This window comes from Lepisma saccharinum, chromosome 14 (genome assembly GCF_977018435.1).
Source record: "Lepisma saccharinum chromosome 14, izLepSacc3.1, whole genome shotgun sequence".
NCBI classification, from domain to species: Eukaryota; Metazoa; Arthropoda; class Insecta; order Zygentoma; family Lepismatidae; genus Lepisma; species Lepisma saccharinum.
The window spans coordinates 75,839,762-75,861,415 of NC_139242.1; the positions used below are offsets into that span (position 1 = coordinate 75,839,762).

General features: G+C 38.0%; 1 protein-coding gene across 2 annotated transcripts in view; it reads left to right on the forward strand.

Moving 5' to 3' along the window:
* Positions 1-21,654, forward strand: part of LOC145999037 (ras-related protein Rab-37-like) — a 279,512-nt gene that overhangs the window by 208,898 nt on the left and 48,960 nt on the right. The window contains exons 2-3 of one of the 2 annotated variants that reach the window (XM_083135957.1): positions 9,260-9,798; positions 11,194-11,304. The exons of the other annotated variant lie outside the window; for it this stretch is intronic. Coding sequence (XP_082992083.1) covers positions 9,601-9,798; positions 11,194-11,304 — 309 coding nt within the window. The 5' untranslated portion in view covers positions 9,260-9,600. The remainder of the gene's footprint in view (positions 1-9,259; positions 9,799-11,193; positions 11,305-21,654) is intronic. 2 annotated transcript variants of the gene reach the window in all.

A 21,654-nucleotide genomic window follows, 5' to 3' on the forward strand; every position in this document is an offset into this window, starting at 1 on the left:
ATAGTGGTTTGGATCCCACTTTAAGCTGCAGGTCCAGTCCCGATTAGCCTTACTGTGCATAAAGTGGACTTAAAACATGAAAACAATCCTCCTCCTTTGTATAGTATTTGATCATTTAAGGAGATGTAATCACAGCAGGCAGTCTTTCTCTTTGCTTTCTTGGAAGTTTTTGGACTTGGCCAAATGAAGCTAAAGTAAGGAACAAATTAGGCTGAGTTTAATGTAAATTAATTATCAAGCGGCTCCGGTGTACAACCTTTGTTCCTCAATGTTTCTGCATTGTAAATGGCTAGAACTTAACGAAAATTGTTCGTTTTTGTACCAGAAATGCAAAAACAATCACGTAAAGTGAAAATGACATGTAGAATTTGAGATTTCCAGAGCTTTGGGAAATTTTGAATGTTTCCCACCCCGACCCAAAAAATTCTGTCCCACACACTCCTACATTTTTCACAAAATCGTAGAACAAGGAAAATCGTGTACTGTAAGAGGCCAAATTTAAGTTCTGTGTAATATTTATCATTAATCAGGCAAATTTTGCAACATTTTCACAATTGTTAAGAACATTAAAAAATCATACACAAGACAAAATTTTCATCATTCGGCTATTTAATTTGCATGGAGTTTTAGTTCAGTTTATCACATTAAGCCAAAATAAACACTTAATTATAACGTGACATTTTTTGGTATTATTATTGCAATTTTGTATAGTTCAGGTCCCTCACATTTAGTGACGCAGGAAGAACGAGTGATTTCATGGAAATAGCAATGACACAAGAGAGAAAAAGTATGCAAAAAGCCCAGAAATGACGTTTCTGGGAATGTCCCAAAATTCGACATGCACGGCACCAAACTTCGACACCCCCCTGTCGGATTAATGTTGCAATTGCCGTAGGGCAATGAAACTGGTATTTTCATGAATGGTAAACAACATGCCTTTCAATGCACATCAAAACCCAACATTGTGTATTTTCGAATAAATTTCGACGCTTGTCGAAATTTGGTGCACCATCCATTTTTGTGCTCATATGTTCGACACCCCCCTTATTTTGTTACATGAACAACCTTTGTCTTCCGCAACAGATTAGGAAGCTCAGAAAACAGCTCTAAAACAATAATAAAGTATTGAAATTTGTTTTGAAACAACACAAAACTGGTAAAAACCTTACGTAGAAAATTTACCTTCTTATGAAATCCACTAAAAATCAGTCGATTTTTCGCAGTTAACAAATAGTGCCGTCATAATTTCTCCCGCGCTGCTGCTGTGTCTCATCTGGTGCAACTGCCCTTTTCACGGCGTGGGGTAAACCTGTACACTGTCGCATGATACATGCACGATTTTCTGCATTGCATAGTTTCCTTATCTTTTACGATTTTTCAAATACCCTGTCGAATTTAGGCACATTGTCGAAATTAGGGACGTTTACCTTAATCTGAAATTTTCATGAAACTCGGCACATTTAATAATACTTTCATGGTGGTGAGAAACCATAGTTTTTCGGTCTAAGTTGTTCAGTAATTCCTCTTTCTTCCATTACCAAAGCCTCCAAGTGTGAGCTGCACTGTCCTGGAAGAAAAATTCTAGCTCCCTTACAAATTATTCAAACTTCTTTGAAATTTCACAACATTACCAAAATAATAGAAAGAAAATATGACAACGTATCACATTCACATTTTTGTACACCAATAAATTAGTAAAATATTACCAGATTTTAGGGCAAAAACAATGTTTACTACAATTTCGATTTTTCTTAGGTTTGATATATCATCTATCTAGCCCAGAAATAAAATAATTGGTGATTCATTCCTCCTCTGCTTTTTTTTAATGACTACCGGATTTTATACTTTTCACATTAACTCTTAAGAATCTAGATATCATTGAAGCACATTTTTTGGAGTATAAAATTTTAAATAGCGTTTTCATGGATGCCAGGAACGCAGGGCATGGAAGGAAAAGCCAAACTGGTGCCTTACTACTGGACCACCAGATCCACTTGGCAATTGGACAATATCTTCACTACTTGAGAAGCGGTTGGAAAACTATGAAGTGCTTTTTGTTGAAAATGGCTGGCTAGTGCATGCTAGTACCTTGGTATATCAGTAGCTATAATGTGCTCAAACAGTACACAAAGTCTCATCCTAAACCGAGGGATCAAATCTAAAAATTGTACTACAAGTTACATTCCTCGTTAATTTTATTCCATGTATTAAAAAGTTATAGTAGTATTCAACTACTTTTTAAGATGTGTCTTTGTCATAGTAAATGTAAATAAACTAATATTAGTAATTATAAAGGTAAGAACAAAACATTCATGTTTGACCACAGGATGTTTTCAGGTAGGGCCAAGCACTGATTTTTTTTTTTCAAAAGGGAGGGGGAGGCATATTTTCTCCATAATAGTGTCACTCCCTGAAAGAAACACAGTCAATTCAAAGTTATCATATTTCTGCAATATCCTTTTAATAATTCATTCAAATGACTGTGACTGAAATAAAATTATATGGGTGAAGTATGAAATTTTAAGGTGACACCTTCCTGGCATCCATGAAAACCTTATTTAAAATTGTATACTCCGAAAATTGATTCTGTGATATCTAGATTCTTAGAGATAATTTGAAAACTATAAAATGTGATATACTTTTTTTAAAAAATCACAGAAGGAATGAAAACACCATCAATTTTATTTCTGTGTAAGTTAGATTATATATATGAAACTTTACTTTAAAAATATTTGAGTTGGTGTTTTAACTTTCCCTTTAAAAAAATCGAAATTCTAGTAAACCTTGCTTTTGGGCCAAAACCAGGTAATATTTTACTAATATACTGGAATATGAATGTCACATTTTTCTCTGAAATCTATATTCTTCGGTTAACGTTGTGAAATCTCAAAACACATTATATAATTTGAAGAGCGACAGAATTTTTTTCTTCTAGGACACTGCAGCTCGCACTGGAAAGTTTGGGAATGGAATAAAAGAAAAGGAATAACTAAAAGTTGAAGGGGTCATAATTCAAGGTAAATACCAAAAAAATCATGTGGTTTCTCACCACAATGAAAGATGAAATGTGCTGAGTTTCATTAAAATTGAGGATCATAAGTTCTCAAACCCCTTTTGTTGGTAGAAACCCTCCAATGGTGGTTGTATGACCATTTTAGAAAAAAAAAACCTTATTAGTACATGTTTCTAGATATCAGAAACAATGTTCAAAAATATTTATTGTCTTTATTTCTCCTGGAACATCCTTTTTCCAACATTACAAAGGTGTTTTTTTTCTCATGTAGCAAATTACGGAAACCTTAATATCTCAAAAATCAGTAAAGCTAGAGACCTAAAACAAAATTCATTCTGTAGTTAATGAATCATACTTTCTATGTTATTCAAGTATGTTTTGCTCAAAATTGCATCCTAAGAACAAAAATTAAGGTGGTAATTTGGGTAACAAGACAGTGCCCACGGTGGCTCAGTTGGTAACGCGTCTGACTACCATGCTAAAGGTCCCGGGTTCGATCCCCGGCCGGTTCAAATCCGGGAACTTTTCTATACCGCGTTTGTTACAACCTGTCCCGGTTCCCACGCTAGTTGCTCCCTGTCTTTTCTCGGTGCTGGGGAAAGTCAAAGCCAGGCAGCCAATTAAAATACGCAACGTAGCAACAGCGTCTACGTAAGCGCCTCTCTTCTGGCTTTCATTCGCTCCTCGCTGCCCAGCAGACGATTTTTTCCTCGTTTCTCATTGGCACCAAAACTGTTGAGCGCTCCCTAGCGCGGGAAGCGGGACAGGTTCTACCAAACGCGGTATAACGGTGGAAGCAGCCCCGGCCCCCTCCCAGCGTCGAATAACATGGGTACCGGGGGGTAAAGGCGGTCAGGGGCGTGATGCTGATCACATCACCCCCACTCACGACCGGGTCAAGAAACATGGCCATTTATGGAATTTTGACAGTTTCGGTTTTAAATATCTCAGATGGGTCCTTTTGAAAAATTCTGAAATTTGGCATGGAGGAAGCCCTGCATGAACCTAACTCACAGTAAAAATCCCAACTTTTAGACTCAACTTGTTTGGTAAATATGACATAACATATGCGATCTAATTTGTGACATTGGTGTGTAATGTTAAGCCACATGTATACCTAGAATAATGAATGAAGCATTTCCTTTTTCTTTTTTAAAGTTGGGCTTAAAAAATCAGAAAATATAGTAACATAGGATTTTAATAGTTGACTTACCAGAAATTAAAATTACAAGGTATGACAATTGAAGATCTGTGAAATCCGTCAACTTCTACATGAGCAAAAAAAGTCACGGGCAATTGTTGGAAAAATGGCTGGCCCAGGAGAACTAAATACAATATTTTTTTGGGATATTGTTTTTAATATCTACAAACTATGTACCAACATTTGTACTAAAAATGATTTATTTTTCTAAAATGGTCATGCAACCAATTACTTGGTTGGTTTGACATGGAATGACCCAGAATTGACATGAAACTATCCTTGAGTAAAATAAAAGCAAGCCATATATTTGAACTTCTGCAACCCATATCTGTTCTACAGGGCTACAAAATATTTTTACATTTCAGTCTTAATAAATACATTGTGTGTTTGTTTGTTGCAGCCAACTGATAAGAGGACATGATAGAAATATGAGCAAAAGCATTCTTATGCCTCGCTAGGGCTTCTAACCAAAGGCCACTTTTTATTAACCAAAAATACCTTTGTTCATCACAGTTTGACAGAATATCGCACAAATTTCCATGGAGTGGTTAGCACATTGCACTGCAATGATAGGGGTTCCAGGTTAGAATCCCAGCCTGGCCGTGGCTGAATTGCATCCATGAATAAAGAATTTCTAATAATAATAATAATCTTTTAATTTAATCTTTACAATTAACAAAAATGTGGCAGAAAAGTAAAGTAATATAAACCAAATCAATCAATCATCACCGGCGGTCGGTAGATAGGCCTTGGTCCTCACGGGCTGTTGCGCCACGGGTTATTACTATTTGGAAAATAAGTTTGCATTTCATTTCATTTTACGAAAAGAAAGAAAAGAAGGTATGACTGAAGACGACCGGACCCCTCTCAGATTTTCTTCATATTTGGCATACTTACTAATTTGAGGCCTGCTAATGATGAATCTGAAGTTAAAATTTGTCGGAAACGTCTAGAAATTGCAAAATAATTGTGAATTATTGACGCTAGCCCCACAAACCATTGACGTGTGGTTAGGTTAGGCAAACATAGTTAAAATTTCATGTCGTGGTAGTATCAGGATCTAGCAATTGCAAAATAATTGCGATCCATTGACATGTGGTTAGGTTAGTTTCAGTTAGGTTAGGCAAACATAGTTAAAATTTGGTGTCGTGGTAGTAACAGGAATATATATATTTTGCTTGTGAAACAAAAAATTTTGCAAAAATCGACGGTTACCAGCCCGAAAACTAATGCCTTATTTTAGCTTATTTTGCAATTCTAGACGTTTCCGACAACTTCTAACTTTAGATTCGTGATTTGGAGGCCTCAATTAGAGAGTATGCCAAATATGAAGAAAATCTGAGAGGGGTCCGGTCATCTTCAATCGTTCGGAAAATAACTACTGTGTTTACACTTGGCAAATATGGGTGGGGGGAGAGTTTTGCTAAGATTTCTTGCTATCTTTGACTTTACATGAATATTGTGGCTAGTGGCAGATATAAAAAAGGTGCTGATGCCATCACTGTACATTATGGAGTATATAATGGGAGATTACACTTTGAAACAAGCACAATAATGAATCCAGCAATGTGTAATTTCTACATGTTAATTTGGATCATCAACATAATGTTTTTTATGACTCTTTGAGCTAAAAAAATACAAATTAGCCCATCACAGAACGTTATTACTTACTTGTTTTCTCTGTCTAGCCAAGTTTGTCCTGCACAAGCCACAACATCAGACACATCTTGCTCTTTAGTATTTGGCTGGTGTTGGCAAACAGTGCCTAGAAGAAAAAACCATAAATTGTATAAGGAATAATTCATTTGTATGCAAACTGAAATGAATTTTCCATAATTTGAACCCGTTGACTAAGCAAGTAGAAAATATTGCATTTCACATAAACTACTTATAAAATTACAGAACAGTAAAATAAAACATTCTAGAAGTCTGACAATACTTCCAGTGCCTGCATAAGATACCATACTGCTACGCCAACACAAAATATAAAATGAGTGAAACATGCTGCTTATCCATTGCTGATTAACATGTATCTCTCATAACTAATAAAGAAGTAATAAAAAAGGTTCTAGCTGAATCACCTGGCAAAGCTAGTCACTCTATTATAATATACACTGTGTCCAGTCATGGCATGTGTCACTTTCAGAGGATTGCAGTCATTTAAACCAGTACCACATCTACTTTGTTTACAATTGCACTTCAATGTACATGGGCTATTTATTATTGAAGGGTTTAGCCACCAAATGAGAGCTGAACTAGTAAGAATTGAGTTTCAGAAGTAATTAAAAATTTGGCTGTAACTATTTTCACCAAGTGGTGAGAATACTCATGGAACTCTTTCACCAGGTTGTGAGAATAGCAGGAAGTACTGAAGACCAGAAATCACATTATAAGGTGTTGGAAGGGTAATGGTTCCGAATGTTTAATGATTTTTTTCAGTTTCATAGGAAGATTAAGTATTGCAAAATTGTAGAATTTATTGTTACAATAAATTTGAACCCTAGTGAAAGTAATTACCACTGTTTGGAATTTCAAAGTGCAACTCATTAGCAAATAAATAAAATCACGAAAAAAGTACCTTACGCAAGCATTTGTCGACAAGGCATTTTTCATTTGGAACACTTAGAGCTAGCTATAAATGGCCCACCCAACCTAACCACAAAAGCATTTAGAGGCATTTTTTGAAAACTAAAGACCCCTAAACCTTACTTGCCTAACTTTATTAAGAAACCCCTTTGCATCATGCACACATGGCAGTAGTAGTCCGTAATCAAGATGGTAGTAAACAAATGGCTGATTGCAATTGAGAAGTACATGTAAGTGAAACATTAATCTCAAAGCAAAAACACAGAAAGTGATTGCTATAACTCTGAAGTACATGTGTAAACAGACATTGAACCATGAAAAAATGCCTGTGTACCATAATGAAATTGTAATTAAACAATTGGAACTAGGACCAAACCATTTATGAATGTAATATTATCTTCATCACATGATACACTAGTCCATACACGATACATTTTTCCAACTGCATGGTGTGGAGGTAAAAAAGTAATGATCGCCTGCATGTAAACACACACCAATGTAATCTTTATACCCACCAATAACTAAAGAATGTGTGTGACAGTGTAACAGGCCAGGTCAGGTCAGAGATTATTCGCATGCACAGATTAAAACCTGGTGAAACAACTCTAAGCTAGCTTCACTAGTCACTCTGTCAAAATTTTACTTAGGTGGATGCTGTATATTCCATATTTAGATCAAATTCTGATTACATAAGTTTACAATAATGTGACAATTATATTTTGAAGCAATGTAATCACAGAGTTGGGAAAAGTATTTCTTGTGTGCATTGCTGATTTAAGGTAAATTATCGCTATCACAAACACAAAAATTAGCAAATAAATTTAAAAAAAAATATTGTTTCTGTTACTTGTTCTTTCACCCACTTCAAGCTGTGGTAATTGTAATGCAGCAACATTTCATTGCGTCCTGTAAAATTAGAATCTGAATTATAGGAGCACCATGTAAATCATGCTGTGATCTTCAGTAGTAGCCTGTTCGCTAAGACTCGAGCTACAATCCACACAGCTAAAAAAAAATTGCACGTGACAATGCTGCAGCCTTCGATTTACGTATCGAAATCGCAGAATGAATTTGTAGAAACGTATTTCTTATTAGATAAAAACTACTAACGTAACAACGTACGTAGTTCAAAGTATTCTACGCTTCTTCACTATGCACAGGGAGGTGAGAAACTTTTTTAAGAGGGCAAGTTTTGTACAAAATGAGGAAGGTGGTAATTACAATGTAACCGAAAAATGATACATTTTCAGCAACAAGTACTTTCCGTCTCTTCCATTCAATCTATTTTCGGTATACTATAAATGTGCACTGCTTATAGGTAAGCACTTTATTCCCTGTTATTTTAGTTTCATGAGGTGCGAGAAGTTCCATGCTTCTTCACATCATGTATTTTCAATTAAACAAACAAGACGAAATACTTCTTTAAACACTGGTTTGATAACGCCTGCCTTGTTTCCACTCACGTTCTCACACACGTTACGCAACACAGATTAAGTATAACACAATTAAACACACTTTGGTATTAATAATATTCAACTTACCACTCAATAAACAACATTATTCTTCATAAGATGTGCACGACTCCCGGTTAGCATTGAACGTAAACACAACATGGCCGCCTCAGAAAATTTCCCGGATGGCCGATGATGACTGAATCCAACGTTGCAATGTCTCCGAGACGTTCCAGAAACTAGACAATGAAACGATAACATTGCAATGTTTCAGAAACAAAACTGGGACTTCATGTGATGCTTTCTGTAACGTCAACGCGAAACCAGAATGTTAGAAACGTATATGAAAGATTGCAATATTTCTGAAATATGTCTGAAACTTGGTGTGCTGTATGGGGGAGGGCAAACAAGGCACATTTTCCCCAATAATTGTGTTGTTCCCTGAAAAAACATTGCTTATATTTGAATTTATGTATTCATGCAATAATTAACACATATTATTGTGCTTGGAATGAGACTATATGTGTGAAATATATAATTTTGGGTTGACTCATTTTCCTAGGGGGACCAAGGACCCCCCCCTTTTCTGGACGCCCATGGTCCGCCCACTGCTTTGTGGCTTTTAGTATTGGTTAAGTGATAAATTAATACCACTTTTTCATGAGGTACTGAGCAAATGTGCTGTTCATTTTGCTGACGTTTATTTACGTATAATGACCGTCACAATATGCATAAGGTAAGAAGAGTGATCGGCGTGTTCAATCATGCCTGTGATTTTTTCCCATTAAATTAAACGACCTGAAACTAAAGTTTCGTTTCATGTCATTACATGTTTTTATCAGTGTCTGAGGGCCATGATTTTTAATATTTCTCCCGTCATCTTCTTCTTTTCCTCCACTTTCGTCAGACTTCTTAATTTGTTAAAATGGGTATCGATTATTCAATAATGAGCAGAAAAGTTGGTTCCTCAGAGGAAGTAAATTATGTCTTTTTTTACTTTCTATACAGTTAAGAAGACTCCCGGAGCCTGGACGTGCCGATGACAGCGCTCCGCCGGCAGCAACGAGAAGCAATAAGGGATTCCTTTGTTTGAAACGCAATAAAGGGAGAAGTTTGTTGTTTGTTCCTTCACTTTGAGTTCTGGAGAGTTGTAAAATGATCTGAGCACTTCTGTGAGAGAAAAATATAAATAAAATTAGAATTAACAAGGCTATAATAATTGTGAAAAGTTTAAGTGTGTATAAGTGTTGTGCCTCGAAGTATACTTGCTAGTTTCCGTGCCAAAGTATACAAGAAAAGTTTGTTTTGAAATATTAACCGAAGTTAATTGGTGATTACTCAGAATCAACATGGCGGACCAAACTCAGTATCAAGTGAGGCGAATCAGCAGAGCTTCTTCTGGCCGTTCGTGGCGGGAACTCAACGGATCTGTTCCGCAGTCGAACGGGAAAGTACCGGGGGCGGTTCCAGAGGAGGGGCACAGGGCGCCCCCTTTGAGGGCGCAGAGGAGAGTGCCCTCTGAAGATGCTAGTGACTTCATGTGCAAGGTTTGTTTAAAAATTCTTATTTTATCATTATAAGTTGTAATTATATGCGTCAACAATGAGGGGCAGGAGAGGAACTATATTTTCTTGGAAAATGAATGTCAAGGGAAATTAGATTCGATCAGTGTAAATTCAGCTAAAATTCTTATACATTTTCTTTTCATATTTTCTGTATTTATTGAATATTGTGCTTGTAATTGGTGAGTGTTTCCTTGCAATATGTTGTAATAAGAGCATGGGGGGGGGGTTACAATTAGCATCAAATTGAAATGAATTCCTAATATAATATTTGATTAAATATGTTTGTTTGATGATAAACAAATTTATAAATAATTAAACTGTACCAATTAGAGACTTTGGTTTTATGATCTTCATTCTGTATTTACAGCTCCCAATGCATGTCAAAGTTATTTTATGTACTGTTTCATTTTTATTTCGCCCCACTTTTTCTGCAACGTTTGACAAAAACCGCCACTATGAGGATGAGTGATGTGATTATGAGCTATCATAATATGTACTAGAGTTATGAGCACCTATCACTTGGAAGATGTAGTAAGTAATAACTTGACTATGCAATATTAAATCGTGTAGACCCAACACAAGGTTCAGATATTTCGCTTCTTTGTCTTCAAGTTATTGTATTTAAGTACAGCCAACATGTTCAATCACGTCATTCGGACAGTATAAATGACATACTAACGTCATTTGTTGAACTAACCATGTAACTACTTCGGAACAGCAAATAAGCCATATTGGGTTCATACGGTAACTGTGTGAGACTCGAAGAAAAATAACTTGAAACTAGGGACAGCCCCATTTGAACAAATATCTTGCTTGCTCCCTTTAGTGACACTGACTGAAAATTAGCATTGAATTTTAACTTGCATCAAGACTATACAATTTTAATGTTTTCTTACAGTGAATATACAAATAGTTATAACGTACCAAGCACATTTTTTTGTTGAATTTTTTCATCACATTTCAGTTCCACAAATAACTTACCCTTACCCATTTTCGTTGAGAAGAGTCGAAAAGTATTACTTGTTCTTGTCAAAGTTATTTGGCCGCGGTGGCTCAGTCGGTAACGCGTCTGACTACCATGCTAAAGGTCCCGGGTTCGATCCCCGGCCGGTTCAAATCCGGGAAAGCGGCCCCGGCGCCCACCCAGCGTCGAATAACATGGGTACCTGGGGAAACCTGGGGGGTAAAGGCGGTCAGGGGCGTGGTGCTGATCACATCACCCACTCACGACCGGATCAAGAAAGTGTGGGGCGTTACACCCACACCCCCTATACGCCTTCATGGCGTGGTGCTAAGCACAGGGGAACACTTTACTTTTTTTTACTTGTGAAAGTTATTTTCTCTGTTAGATCAAGTAACTGTTTTCTCTATTTACAGGTCATGCTCCTAGGTGACTCTGGCGTGGGGAAGACTTGTCTGCTGGTCAGATTTCGCGACGGCCATTTCCTATCCGGTAACTTTATTTCCACGGTGGGGATGGACTTCAGGGTGAGACCTTGTGTTTTGTTTGGCAGAATAGGCGAGCAGGATGGTGAAGCGCTTGTTGTGTGTTTCTATATAAACGTTAGGCTCAAAGACCGAAGATACTCAATGAGCGTTAAAGGCGTCCAGAACACGCTATGGCTACAGAATATGGCCGTGTGTGTGTGTGTGTGTGTGTGTGTGTGTGTGTGTGTGAGGGAGGGGGTTAGGATTTAAACCCCCAGAAACTTCTGGCACTTTGGATTAATGGAAATTCAGAAACCAAAATAAGTAGCCCATTTTCAAAAATTTATTCGTAGCTTTACCAAAATGCAACAGGGACACAATGCTGAAAAGACCGAGATAGAATTTTCAAACACTTGTAATTCCTGGAGCTTTAGAGAAACAGGTTTTATTCTCGTCATCGCAGCCCACTTCTCCGTCTTCTTTCCAGTGTTGTTCCTGGTTCAGACCGAAAATTCCCTTATGAGAGTTCCAAAATTTCCTTTCCTACTTTTAAATTTCCTGTTCAAGAGGATCTAGGACGTAGGTTTCATAGCGCCTTACCTTCACTACCCTCCAACCAACTGTCGACGTAATATACTACTACTACTACTACACGCGGTCCATTAAAATACATACTGACTTTTTTGAAGCAAACAGAACATGAAATTTCGTCTTGTCAGCTTCTCTAAGGCATGCCTGGGCAACTCACCCTATTTGTGAATGACCGCTCTTATATGCACGCGTGGACCTCCAGAGAAGCGAAGAAGATTACTGTAGCGTTGTGAGAGAGGAAGAAAGCAGTAACAGAGAGCAAGCTAGGCAAGAGGCCTGGAGATGCATTGCGTATACGAGAAACTCGAAACGGAGCGCTCGCAGCAGGCTCCACTAGTGCATACGAGTTGCCCAAGCATCCTTTAAGATCGCGACGCGTTCTGGTAGCCTTTTCCCGCACATTGAGCATTTTCAAACATTGAGCTTAACATTCATATTTCATATACAAGTATGGAAACTAGCCATGATAATTGAAAGTTTCAACAAAACTTAAGACAGATAGTTGTTGTGATAATTCGGGTCAGTGACGGTACCATAGGGGCAAACTGCCCACCCCACCCACACTAGGTGACCACCCCTCCCTCCCAAAGAAGGAATGAAAACTTGGAAAATAAGTGCTCTCTTAGCTCAAATATGCACGTTTGTATTGTGTATATATAGGCGTATAATGAATGTGACCGTCCCCCACAGCTCTGCCTTCCAGTTCATTTTATTTCCTGGTTCCGTCACTGGTTCGTGGTATTGTTCTCAATGCACTATGCACCTCGCATTGTGCCGTATTGATTTTCCTCCTTTATGTGCACAAAAGCTGTATGGGACCCTAGTGTTTTGAATACTAAAGCCTGGTAAATTGTTTATTTGTGGTTACTATTCAGGAAGCTCTTGTCATTAGGTGTAAACAATTAACCTCTCATGTGCGAACTACTGGATATATATACTGGTGAAGTATAGCACAAAGTAAAATTTGGAAAATACACACTCACTGTAGCGTAAATAAGCTATACTGCTCAGTTTGTTTCTTTCCATGCGACTTTATAATGTAGATTCCGTGACCGTTTTCAGAAGCTATAATGAGGCAGAAATAGTGTTTATAATTTTTTTCAGTGTGTTTTATTTGACTTAGGAAATGTTAGATGAAGAAATAAAGAACATTTTAAAGGAAACCAAACAAACATTTTAAAGCAAATATCATGTATCTTCTCAGGTCGGCCTTAGTTAATGAATATCTCCGGTGTTTCAGAGCAGTGGTTCACCAACTATTTAACCACACAGAACCCTCTAAAAGCTACGGAACCTATACCGTGGACTATAGTATTCTATTTCTTATATTTTTCAATTATATAAATTTATAATATTCCATTTTATGTATACTTATAAACAAATAACATAACTGTATATTAATTCATGTAGGGCAAAAAGCTGTTTTTGTAGTTCAGAATCAATGTAAAGAAAATTGTAAGCTTATTGTAACCCTACTTAATTAATAATAATAATTATGCGTTAATGTCTCACTCCTTCCCTACTCTTCTCCCCGAGTGGGGTCCAGGGTTAGATCCTCAGCAGAGTGCACAATGGTTCGAATTACACTTTAAACTGTAGGTCCAGTTTCCCTTAAGCTATTTGAGCATAACGTGGACTAAAATCTAAATTTGACAAACTTTTGTTTCTTACCATCCATAATTATACTACAAGCTTTGTTTGAATTTTAATTTAAAGTATTTGATTAATAAGGTTCAAATATTAATTATTATATTTCTTACATTTATGTTGATATTTTGCACGAGAGAAATAATATAACTTGAAAACATTGTGTTACTTGTTCAACCGACCTTTCGTGGAAGAGTGGAAACTGTAATATTCTACGAAGTCAGAGGTCCCAAGTTCAAATCCTGAATATATCATTGTGTTTACCCTATCATCTACTTCATCATTCATCCCAAGTCGCGGTAAACAAAAGGGTAGAAAGCGACGTAGAATAACTGAAACGGAAAGAAAGAAACCGAGATTAGTTTTTTGAAGTCGTATAATTGGATTCGTATGTTGTTTCCGAGTCTACATATTTTCTTGGTCTTAAGTAGGAGAGCCTTTTCAGTCCTATACCTCAACGACTTGTAGGAAAAAATATATTTTTACGGCTTACATCGCAGTTCTGTTCTGAATATTCACTTTTAATCTTGGCCCAAAATTTCAATAACATCATCGAATTGAAAGTATATTTAGTTAGATTTCTGTCACCTATTATGTCAATATATTTCTCTAACAGCAGATCGAAATCTTATTGAGGCTGTGAGTGCATTTTGAGGCCAGTTTATATAGTCATATCGAAATACAAAATATTCTTGGATTGAAGTTTGTAGCTTATGTAGATGTTCTATTACTTCGGATGCAATCTCCAGCGAGAGAGAGTGGTTTCTGATTCACATAAACAATCGCACAATGCACGGCTAGAACTCGGTACTCTTTTTTTCAAGGCGCACTTGTAATTGGATTTTTCTTGTATAATTATCGCATTGAACCTCTGATACACCTTTACAGTTCCGCGGATCTCTGTTTGAGCCGGCCCCCGCGGCGGAGTGGTTAGCAGATCGCGCTATGACGCCAGGGGTCCGGGGTTCGAATCCCGGCATGTGTGTGTGAGTGTCCTTTCATCAATTTCATCATGTCATCACTCATACCCATCTTCGCAAATTAGCCAAAAAGTGGCACAAAAAGCGAAGTAAAATATAACAAATTAATCAATCAATCTCTGAAAAACTAAATATGCTGACCAAGGCAGTAATTTATTTTATTAAAAACATAAAATAAACGTAACGTTTCAATCTTCTAGCAAGGTCTTCATCAGACTCTGTATCAAGTACAAACGCCTTGGTCAGCATATTTAGTTTTTCATAATCATGGAAACAAGGCTTAATGGTGTTATAATCAATCTCTGTTTGAAAACCACTATTCCAAAGCTTTTTATTGTTCCTTACACAGCAGAGTCAGGAATTAAAAGAAAAACCTCTAACTATAACCTAAGGAAACTCGGAAAAGGCGAAGGTAAACAACAAATCAAACAAATCAACAACTCAAAAGACTGCAGTATGTGAAAAATTGGATACACAGAATCGTTATACTAAGATTGCTCAGTATAGTAGTAGCAATGATGTTTTGAACTTGCAAAAAGAATGGTCAAAGGCTTCAGGATGTTGCATCGTTTCCGAGCAGCAACATCGCGCCATCGTCTGAATAACAGAATATCGATAGGTGTTGCCTCTGGCTGTTGTTCTACAGAGCACAATTCCGCCTCCATCGCAGCGAATGTTTTGTTTTCCCCTTCGGATTATAATGAACATCGCATTCTCGAGAGTCGGTTGTATTGGTTGCTCAAATTCGCGGAGACAAGAAAAGTATTGTGAGATTGCTAGTTTAACAGATCTTGTCAACAATTTGGTTAGCTTTAAAAATTGCTTCAAATAAATAAGCGAACGTAACCATAACCATGATTTCAAAACATCAGGAGCCGACATCTGTGGCGGAGTGGTTAGCACGCCGCGCTACGACGCCAGAGGTCTCGGGCATGGATGTTTTTGGTGTGTCCCTTTAAAAATATCATCATGTTCATCTCTGCGATTAGTCGAAAGTTACAGACGTTCGAAGTAAAATAAACTAATTTAACCAATCAACCAATCGTAATTCCGATTATCCCCCCTTAGGAAATGTTATTCGGGTGCTGAAAAAATAGAAATGCAGAGACAATCCTGGTCCTCGAAGGCTAAGGGGGGAGGGGGGATCGGCGCCCACCACAGCTCTACGGCACAGCGTGAGTAACGCCCCCCACCAATCAAGGACTACTATTCTCTACTGGGTACGATTTTTCGAGGGGGCCCTCAACGCCATGTTGATCAGTGTTGCCACAATATGAGGGCACATTTTCCCTTTCCAAGGGAGAAAATTTCCCTTCTTGGACCAATTTTTCCCTTCACCTAAGCAAATCATACAATAATAAGTATTAGTAGTGGTAGTAGCAGTAGCTGTAATTATTATTATTATTAGTGGTGGTGGTAGAAGCAGTAGTAGTATTATTACCCTTGGTCCATGTCCGTGTGAATAAAAAATGTTAAATTTTTCACATACATGTCACTTTCATCGCCTCCTGACCAGATGTCCCAGGTTTGGATCCTGGCAAGGAATCCATTTAATCGTTAATTCTCATCGTTACTATTATCCGAAGGTGCAGAAAAGCGATACTTAACAGAAATATAAATAGATACAGGCTATATTCAAGGGAGCAGAAAAATAAAAATGTGAATATGAAACTGGAACTTAACATAAACAGTAATAATGTAGTCAGATGTCTTAAAATTTCCCTGAAATTGTGGTATTTTTCATCGAAATTCCCTTTTCTCCTTTTGGCTAAAATTTCGGTCCGAATTTCCCTGCAAAAGGGAAATTTCCCTTCATGTGGCAACACTGATGTTGATGCAGTTACTGGAACTCTACAAAGGCATACCTAGTGTTTGTTGGTGCCAGTGGCGTGTCCAAAGGCGGGTTGGTGGGTGGTGTTGTAATCCCCCCCTCCCTCCTTGGCTCAGCACCTCTAGAAGAACTAGGCTAACTTAAAATGCTGGAAAATATAGGACAGACTATCAAAAATTAAGACATAACCATTCTTTTCGGAAATCCTCTACGCGCCATTGGCTGGTGCAACGGTGTGTTTATATGATACTGGGTCTCGTGCGGGTCACATCCAGTTGCTGACAGTCACTAAAACTAACTGCTAAGAACTCTAAACCTTCTAACCTAACCACATGTTCATTATTAGAATTAAGCTTAATTGTACGTTGCCTTGAAATCAAGAGATCCCGAGTTCGGTACCCGGTGGAGGCACATAGTGATTTGGATATCACTTGAAGCTGTAGGTCCAGTCCCGATTTGCCTTCTGTTCATAAAAAGGTCTTAAAATACCAAATCAATCAATCGTACTTGTAGGTTAGGAATTGTTAGGTTTACCTGCCGTATGCAACATACCTTCAAAGTTTATTTTACTGCATAAGTTCAATAAAAAATTGTTGATTTGCCCGGGTGCTTTAATTAAGAATTGTAGAAATCAGAACATGTTGCAGTAAAAATTCATTGTGGTTAAATCAGTAGTTATGTCTGTTGGAGGCAACCGTCGCCCACAACAAACAGGAAACCAGTTGGAAACCAAAGGGGAGGGAGGAAAAAGAGGAAGAGAGATAGGAACAGGAAATGACGTGGTCGGCGACACAAAGACAGGGAAATGTCTGTCTCCCTGTTTAGAAACCGACGAGCTTTATCAGGATGCTATTTCTGTGTAAAAATATTACGACGGTAACGAATTCCTCGTGGCAGGGACGTATATAGGCAGATGCGTTTGTGGGGGAATTTGAAACAGACACATACATACATATATACACATAGAGTTTGCTATATATTAGTAATACTCATTGCAGGATGCACATATACTTTGTGTCATATTAAGTTTTTAAATCAGGAGCGTATATTCCAGGCTAGCTAGGCTATGCGAAGCCTGAAGCCTAGAACGTAAAATAAGTAAAATACTGAAGAAAAATAGACTAGAAACTGTGAATTGACCTGATTTCAAAAAGAAGATAATGGCGATTCTGAAGTTCACAACCTGAATTCTTAGGAGTTGGCAACCTGAATTCTTAGGAGTTAGCAACCTGAATTCTTAGGAGTTGGCAACCTGAATTCTTAGGAGTTGGCAACCTGAATTCTCAGGAGTTGGCAACCTGAATTCTCAGGAGTTGGCAACCTGAATTCTTAGGAGTTTGGCAACCTGAATTCTTAGGAGTTGGAAACCTGAACTCTCAGGAGTTGGCAACCTGAACTCTCAGGAGTTGGCAACCTGAATTCTTAGGAGTTGGCAAACTGAATTCTTAGGAGTTGGCAAACTGAATTGTTAGGAGCTGGCAAACTGAATTGTTATAAGTTTGCAACCTGATTACCGTTGGGATGGCAACGTGGCTTCCTTGAAGACGTCAAGAATAAGCCTATACCTGCCGCAAAATTAGTTTGGTATTGACGCTTGAGAAGCACGTGGAGAAAGCGGGTCTACTTTACTGCGGCGGGGTGGGTTGCTGGCATGCGAGCCAATCAAAATCGTCCCAGTGCTTCACCCAAGCTCTGGTTACCTAGCAACAGAAAACGTTGATCACGGTGTTGCCGCTTATCGGGCGATTGTTCTTACGATCAGTTTTCATGTTGTTGGGGGAGGACGTGTTGTTTGTTGCGTTGTGATATTTTAACCGGTCCGTTTGTTTAGTGTTTACTGAATTTAAAGTATTCTTTGTTGTATATAGCGTGTTGTTTTAGTGTGTTATTTTTTTGTACATAATTTTCTGCTTGAGTATGTCGTGTGCTTGTGTGAAGAATGTCAAGCACAGGAGGCAATACTCGAGGAATTCCTCTCAAAGGCCAAACGCGGGAAAACGTTTGTTCTGTGCGCAAATATTTTGAGCAAGAGAGAAACAATGGGGGTCCAATCATTTCTGTAAATAAAGTTCTGGACAGGACTGCTGCTGCTGTCGGCTTGTCTAAGAACACTATTGTTACCATAGGGAAAGAAGAATATAATGTGGTAGAAATAAATCAATGCGAGGCTTCAAAACTGGAAACCCCAGGAAAGCAGAGGAACATCAGTAAACGCGTAAGAAATTTAGATACCTTTCAGCAAGACGCTATTGGTCGCCATATTTACTCTTGTTATAGGAGGAAAATTCATCCCACTGTAGGGAAACTGCGCGTTTCGTTGAAAGATTCGGGACTTTTTCAAGGTGGGAAAACATCTTTAAGGACAGTCATAAAATCTCTGGGATTCTCATACAAAAACAAATAATGGACGCAAAATAAAGTAAAGTATGGAGGCATATGGGGATGTGGAGGTAGGGCTCCACACATTCTCGACCTCGACCATATTATGGAGGTGATGTGGTTCACCAACCGCCTTTACCCCAGGTACTCATTTGGGCTGAGTCGACTCTGGAGCCTCTAGGGATATTTGATTGATTGATTCATTCATTCATTTGTTGTTTTAAGTCCACTTTATGCACGGGAAGGCTAATCGGGACTGGACCTACAGTTTAAAGTGGGATCCGAACCACTGTGCCATGTGCCATGTATCGAACCCCTTGAATACAAGGCGACGATGTTACCACTACCCCATCGGAGAGACCTGCTAAGGATATTTGAAAGAGTTCCCCAAACCACCGCGGGTCTCCCGCGTAAAAGTCAGACGCCTCACCAACTGACTTTGTGCAATTCAGTTGCGGTATAATTGAAAGATGGGCAGACTTTAACGGCGCCTTCGGAAAGAAATGATTATTGAAAGTGTATATATTCAATATTTTCAGAATTGATTGAAAAGGTAACCTGTAAACAATGCTCGTTTCGTTAATTCGTTTATGTTGTTGGGAGATGGAAATGAAGAGAGAAGACAACACATTCATCATTGTTGTCATCATTGTTATTCCGTTTTCCTCGAAAAACAATAACACATTTCATCATTGTTGTTCTTTTTCATAACACGTTTTCCTCGACACAGCGTCAGAAGGCTGCACTGCGTACCGTACCGCATGATATGGCAACACAGTGACGCGTGTTCCTTCAGCTCGCAATACCAAACTAATTTTGCGGCAGGTATAGTCTTCTCCCTTGCTCCATAGCCTAGGACCAGGTGTCATAGTGAGCAGGGGTGCCCATCCCCCCCAAGGCCAATGGCGCAACCCCCCCCCCCCCAAATCATGTGGTAATCAACATGAAGTATTTAATTACGATAGCGTGTCTACTGAAAGTAACGTTTTTTTTAAGCTTTATTGAACACGATACTTGATCTGCCCTTCCTCCTTAAACAGAGGTTTCCATCCCCCAGCTAGACCGTGGATGCATTTACCCCTCAAAATATTTTGGGTCAATACGTAATACTTCTTTTTATTTGAATACAATAGTCTGTTAAACTGTCCATATTTTTTAATGGTTCAAATTTTCGAAATAATGGAAAGCTAGCAATCTCAAGTGTCATAATTATATAAATATGTATTTAAACAGTGTTTGTGGTTGGAGAACAAGATTATAATAACCCACAATTTGGGTATTTAACACAAAGTCTTACACAACTTAAGATCGAGAATTACAGAACACTAGCTAGAAATTCCTAAGGCCGGGACGTAATGAGGTGCCTCCTTCAAAGAACTCACCCCCCCTGCTTGGGGTAATTACAATTTTTTTAGTAATCCATAGCAATATTTACATCTTCATTTGTTAAAGCAAAATTACCCTGCAACAATAACTTACAAATGAGAATTTGACACTATTTATTTTCCTGTTTTATCGAGTAATGTGCAAGGCGTTACTATGAAGTACACAGTTAGTACAACTATTGCAGCATAGCCTACAGGGAATCAATAATACAATAATATTGCTAATAGAACCATATCATCAAAATGACTCACCTGTTTTAAATTAGGCAGTATATCTACACTAAGCATTATATTTTCAGAAATTATATTATTAATAAATATCGAGAATATTGTTTGTCTTGTAATGCAGGTACAGCATAATTCTTCACAATCGTCTCATAATAATGCCAGACACGCATTTCTGTAACGCAATATTGGGAGCGAAGCGAGCAAGAAAATGGTTATATCCATTTCTTTGCAGGATTGCAAGAATATTAATTTAATGGGACGTCAATACTTTCATACGATCCCTCGATATTTACTCTTTTCCCATGTTTGGCGCCGAAACGTGCGCATACCATATCGCTAAATATAGTTCCCAAATATAATGTTCGAACCCTATAGAAATCCCTTGACAATCTAAGATTTTACACTTTATTAAGAACTCCATATCTCATCCCCTCAAATTTAATATTCAATCCTCCAACCAACATTTTGGACTTACTGTTTATTTTGAAGAATACCCAGATATTACCCCCTCCAAAAGAAAATAAATTTCCGTCCACAAACCACATTTTCCGCTACAATATCAGACGTTAATATTAATACACAATTAGGATATCCCCTCAAATTTAATGCTCAGCCCCCTAACTAAAATTCCCACAATAATCTTAAGATTTAACACTGATATTCAATAGTCGAATATTGCCCCCCCTCCCCCAACCTTTAATCCTCAATCCCCCACCTGAATCCATATGTCGATTTCAGACCCAATGTGTAAGAGTTGGATATCCCCCTTCCTTAATAATAATATTACCCTTTACAATTTCCTTGGCAGTCTATAATTTGGTATTTGTATAACAGCAATGGATAGTTAATAACGTAATCCAACTTATGCCAAATCCTGTACTGTTTTACATCAAATTTCCATTGCAAAAAATCTCCCCCCCAAAAAAGTTGCTTGGTCATAACGAGACTCCACAAACACACCTGTGGTAGCGCTACCTCAAAATGCTTCATTTTCTTCATCAAATGGATTAAATATGGTGTACCTAAGGTGATATTTTGGAAAAATATATAAATGTTGAATTTTATATTACAATAAGGAAAAATCCCCCAAAAAAATTTCGATGGCGCACTCTGCGCCATAATACCCCCCTGTGGGCACCCCTGATAGTGATCTAGACCAGGTCAGCACCACTGTTTTCAATAATAGTACAATAGATAAAAAGATGAAACCAATCGTTGCCTTCTCGATGGTTTTGAGTTTTGGGGTTTTTGTTTTACATCCATTTTATGCACAGAAAGGACTGAAGGAGGGGTTCACCGATGGCACAGGGTCGTTGCCTTGTAATCAAGGGATCCCGGGTTCGATATCCGATGGAGGGACCTAGTGCCT